The 5,502-nt window shown below is 37.2% G+C and overlaps 1 protein-coding gene across 3 annotated transcripts; it reads left to right on the forward strand.

The window, feature by feature from the left end:
- The first annotated feature begins 735 nt into the window (after nt 1–735).
- Nucleotides 736–2,146, forward strand: rrs1 (ribosome biogenesis regulator 1 homolog). Of its 3 annotated transcripts, none has more exons than XM_047808849.1 (2): nt 736–1,786; nt 1,850–2,146. In XM_047808849.1, exons 1-2 carry the CDS (start codon nt 787–789, stop codon nt 1,888–1,890), a joined length of 1,041 nt encoding a protein of 346 aa, XP_047664805.1. In that variant the 5' UTR covers nt 736–786; the 3' UTR covers nt 1,891–2,146. The 3 variants fall into 3 exon arrangements, with proteins under 3 accessions (XP_047664805.1, XP_047664804.1, XP_027025411.2); XM_047808848.1 differs by having other exon boundaries at nt 736–1,765; nt 1,808–2,146; XM_027169610.2 differs by having other exon boundaries at nt 736–2,146.
- The last annotated feature ends 3,356 nt before the right edge of the window (nt 2,147–5,502 follow it).

Consider the following 5,502-nt stretch of genomic DNA (forward strand, 5'->3'; position numbering starts at 1 on the left):
CCATTCAGGAGTTATAAATGAGGCTTTAATGATTTAAAGGTTCTAAAAACAGTACATTGCTTCATTGTTTTGAGTGAAAGGGTGATTACCTCTTCTGTAAGTCAGTTTCCAATTTAATCCCTTTAATATTATTTAGATTTGTGAGTTTCTCATTTAGTGTACAGGCATGGAGAGCCCAGATTCTCTTATTTGAGTAACAAATGTATAAATCTGTTGCTTGTTGTGTGTTTATACTATTGAATATAATGTGAATGTAATTTCAGGTAAAAGAAGAAAAAAAAGATTAAATTTATCCAACACTCCCACCTAGCGGTTAAGATCAGAAGTGCACCTGTTTAAATAAATGATCTAAAATATGTGGACATCTGAGTGTAAACTGAGATACAATTAGGTTACAATTGTAAAATAATAATAATAATAATAATAATAATAATAATAATAATAATAATAATAATATTTAATAATAAAAATAAATAAAATTGGGCAATGCAAATAATAATAATGGACATCACAGGGAGGTGTAAGGAGTGTTTGGCAATGGAGTGGATTATTGCAGTGCAATCAATATTAGGTTAAAGTTGTATAGAAATCGAGAAGTTTCTCATTTTGTATCAGAGTACAAAATAGTTTTACCCACAACAGAAGCGTGTTTGTGAATATATCTTTTTTAAAACTGCCATTTACACTGTAGTCCACTAGGGGGCAAAAGAAAACCTTTCAGTTGTCTGTCAACCGCCTCGTGCCAAACGAAGAAGAAGAGCAACACGTGGGAATATTGTATGCAAGATGGCGGCGTGCAGTATAGAAGACGTGCTCGCTAAAGCTGAGAAAGACGAGGCAGAAAGGTTAAGAAGTATCACCGTACATAAAGAACTGGACCTCGAGTTTGATATCGGAAACTTGCTGGCGTTGGATAAGAACTCGGTAAATATTCGGGAGTTTAAACAGCAAAACAAAGACGAGTTTCTTCGCTCTCTGGCGCGCGACAACACGCAGCTCCTCATCAATGAGATCTGGAAACATCCAAGTGAGAAAGTAGAGGAGGTTATAGTGGTAAAGCTGCCCGACCCTGTCACCAAGTTACCCCGAGAAAAACCTGCACCCAAGGCGAGACCTCCGACCAAATGGGAGCAGTTCGCTAAACTTAAAGGCATCCAGAAGAAAAAGAAGACGAATCTGGTGTGGGATGAAGTGCACAAGGAGTGGAAAAGGCGCTGGGGTTATAAACGAGCTAAAGATAACACGAAGGAATGGCTCATAGAGGTGCCTGAGACCGCAGATCCAAATGAGGACCAGTTTGGCAAAAGAATCAAGGCCAAGAAAGAGCGAGTGGCCAAGAACGAGTTTAACCGCCTGAAGAACATCGCCAGGGCACAGAAGCTGAAGGTGCCCGGTGTGGGACTCGCTCCAACCAGCCAGCAGTCCAAAACTGAGCTGGCCAAAGCTGTGAGCATCGCCAAAAGTGCCACAGCTTCACTGGGAAAGTTCCAAGAGCGACTTCCTAAAGAGAAACCCCAGAGAAACACAGGCAAGAAGAGACAGTTCCAGCCCCTGATCGGTGACTTTGCTGGAGAGAAGCAGAAGCACCTGGATATGCTGAAAGTGATGGATAGCAAGAGACCTCGACTGGACGTCACCAAAGCAGTGAATAAGCAGATGAGGGAGGAAGACAGTGAATCTTCGGAAAGGAGGAAAGGGAAGAAAGGACGGCGAGGGACCGCGCCTGGGAAAGGGCGACGAAATGCTCCAAGTGGGAAAGGGAAAGGCAAAGGGGGAGCTTTCAAAGGCAAAGGGGGAGCTTTCAAAGGCAAAGGGGGAGCTTTCAAAGGCAAAGGGGGAGCTTTTAAAGGCAAAGGACGGAAACCTGCAATGAAGCAGGGAAAACGTTAACATAGACTTCTGAAGCTTCAGTGAAATCTGGGACTTTTCGTTTGAACCTCAAACACACCTGAGCCTATAAATGAGCATCATACACTCTGAGAAATAAAGTACTTTTCTTTTTGTGGAGTTTGATGCAGTTATTTCTCAGAAGCTACACAGAAATATAATAATATTGCAATTTTTCTTTATTGTCTTTCTTCCTGTTTTGTGAACTAAAAAGCTGCTCTCTCTTGCTGCTTTGTCAATAAATCATAGCATTCAGAAATATTGTAATGTCATTGGTGCAACTTCAGACATAATGATATGGATGTTCTTGCTCTGGTTTGATTTAAACAGTTATGTTTTAATGTAACATTTCCCAAATGTTTATCTAGACAATAAGACCAGATACAGGAACCTTTCAGCATAGTTCATTTTCAAAAACAGGAACTGTGCATCCCTGCCTGAAATATCGAGTTTATTGATTGAGTTACAGAAAAATTGGATGTATGTTAATTGTCATGACAAGACTGGAAGTGTTTTGTGCCTCATTTTGATGATCATTTGGAAAAATTTGTTTCTTGAAGGTGTCGTCATGACGATGGGGTACGCATTACAATATTTAGATTAGCTTACAAAGAACCAACACAGCATTGTAGCTATATATCAAGTGATTTTGAAACAATGATTACATAAAGGTAAAATATTTTAATCACAGAAGTGATCAAATTTGGTACATTTTATAAAAGGGGAAATAATATCAGGAAGTTTCATTTTAATTTTATTATATTACAATATTATCAGTCTGTGGAATATCTGCATTTACTGTAGTCACATTTTCTAAAATGAATTGATATACATCGAGCTGTTTTATACGTGATACATGTAATTATCTGCCATGAAATAAGTAGCGTTTGCTTATTGTTGGCTCAGATGATGCAACTTGTGAACAATGATTTTGCTTTTCACAAAAGGTTTTGAATAAATATGATATCAATGATGTCTCATGAAAATACCCTGTTACAGGCCACAATTAGACTTCAATCTAATTAAAAGGTTTTACCACTTTTAGTATTTCACGTTTGCATTTTATTTTCGCCCTTTAAGTTATTTTTTATATAGAAGTGAAACGTTTATAATCTTAAATAAATAATATCCGGCTCTGGTGCCCCCTTGTGGTTATTTTGTGGCCTTGCGTTAGTTTGCGTTGGCGATATATTAACATGAGATATATTCGTACATTTGTTTTTTTGTTGTTGTTTTTTACTTTAAATACAATTAAATTCATTATTAAGTATATATTGGACCAAAAAATAATTGCATACAGAAAATTTCAAAGAATGATTTTCATGTCTTCAAAATGAAAATGACATATTTTACATTGTTTGTTTTTTAGATGCTTTCATCCAAAGCAATTATAATTGTAATTGAGCTGATTTAATAAGTACTAAAGGTTCATGAGTGGTTATCTATAAGTCCTAGAGACTGAAGCCATAGATATTTAGATAGGTATTGATGTTTACAAAAAAATCTCTGCATGATTTTGTGCTTAGTAATGTGAGCTGTGAACAAAATATTAGACAGATACCTCAGCATTATCAAATAATAAAGTATTCAAAGAGGTCTTTAATTGTTCACTGTGTAGTTAGATCAAACAGACTATTATTAAAATTATATTTTATGTAGGATTGTAATAATAACAACTGAAAAAAATGTAGTGCCTGTCTTCATAAATGAGTTAAAAATACTTTCAATTTGTCTTTGATATCTTAAGTAAATTCTAATTCATCCGAAAGCTGTCTGAAATATTAAAAGAGAGAAATTAATCTTAGCTCACTATGTAATTAATTACTCAGACAGGTTTTAATTTTCTTGTGTTAATCCTAATTATTTGCCTTATAAGCACATGTCCGCATGAATCCTCTGGAGCTGCTGGGTTTTTCTAAATGACAGCATAAATCCAGCTTCCATTTAGTTGATGGATGTCGTTTGACTGCTCACACAAGTGCTTAGGGGAGGCAGGGGGTCGTAGTGGGGCTAACCATCTGTTGACTGCTGTAAAAACAAACCATCACCATCCCACTTCAGAGGACAGGAATATACAGGGACATTCACAATCAAAATCAATCAGGCTCACTGAGTTGACAGCAGCCTCTGAGGATCTCAAATGTGCACTGAGGCATACAGAAAGAGGGCAAAGGTCAAAGAGATATTACAGCTGGGAGGTTTTATATTCTAATTTTCCACTGATTAAAAATGAGCTAAATGTATAATATAATAGAACCAGTGATAACTTAATTCCCACCTGAAATACAATTTTACTAGCATGTTTATATAATATGCTTGGAAATTGTTCTTATTCCTGTATCTATGTTTTCAGAATCAGATTAATTAGGATATAGGCTTGTTAACATGTTATTGAGGTGAATCAGGTAAATATGAAGTTTGCAGGGACTCCAGTGTCAGAATGGGAAATCATGAATAACACCACTGGGGCCTTTACAAGATGTACATTTTCTGGATTCTGGCATGTTAAAAATAAAGAAACGATGCAAAGACATGGTGCAATAGTTATAATTTTATATACATTATGTTTAATGGTTTGAAATTGCTTTAGTGGAATGTCTCATTAAATAACGATTTGCTTTGTAGCCACTAGGTGGTGCTAGGCGCACAGTTTCCTCCCTCTGTAGCCAGATTAAGGGGAGCTTAACTTTTGTGGTGTTTCCAAACAGGTCCAGTCGAGGTAGTTTGGGCAGCTGCAGAACGGATAGTGGGCTATTAACCTTCCTCATGTGTCATCGACCTGAGTCATAACACACACCATGTACGGGAAGCCAAATTAGATGTAATATATATATATATATATATATATATATATATATATATATATATATATATATATATATATATATATCTGTGTTTCACAAATGAAGTATGAAAATAGAATTACAATTCCATGAAGCTAGAAATGTTGTGCAAGAAAACAACAACCTAGCAACAAGATTTTATGAAAAGGATGAGAAGAAAGAAATGTGCTCTCTGTGTTCAAACACACCTAATACAACTAAGGAAGAGATATAAATTTGCTAAATCAGCTTAAAGAAACCTGAAGGACAGGAAGTGCTACAGGAACCCGATATGCTAAGAGGATGCAAACTAATGCATTCAGAACTCAACACGTTGTAGGTGTGTAAAGACCTATGGTATAAAAATGGTGCATCATGTATTGCACTAGGCATGTTTTGTTCCTAGACGGACAGAGCAACTAAAAATGGAGGTTTACTGAGACACAGTTCAGTTCAGGTTATATCTCTGGTGATCCTTTGGGAACACGTTGGGTGAGCGTGTCTTTACACCCTGCTGCCTTCCCCCACGTCACTGCTCTCGTATTCACCGCCCTTCCTGCCAAATCCACCCATCCACCCACTCCAAAGCAGCTGCTCCCCCTCCCAAGCCAGCACACCCCAAACAGGTGGCTCATCCCATAGCTCATTAGTTAACAATGCACACAAACAGCATGCCAGATCTGATCAATTGGCGTGTGGCTTATAAGTGATGTCCCTGTGCAGCCAGAAAAGGATAAAAAGCACTTTTGAGATATGGATTTTCCAGTATGATGCTTAGTATTCTTGGTGTAAT

The sequence above is a fragment of the Tachysurus fulvidraco genome, chromosome 25 (genome assembly GCF_022655615.1).
Source record: "Tachysurus fulvidraco isolate hzauxx_2018 chromosome 25, HZAU_PFXX_2.0, whole genome shotgun sequence".
In the NCBI taxonomy this organism is placed as follows: domain Eukaryota; kingdom Metazoa; phylum Chordata; class Actinopteri; order Siluriformes; family Bagridae; genus Tachysurus; species Tachysurus fulvidraco.

Excerpts from the sequence above, each read along its gene's own strand:
- rrs1 (XM_027169610.2), top strand. The coding sequence starts at position 787 with ATGGCGGCGTGCAGTATAGAAGACGTGCTCGCTAAAGCTGAGAAAGAC.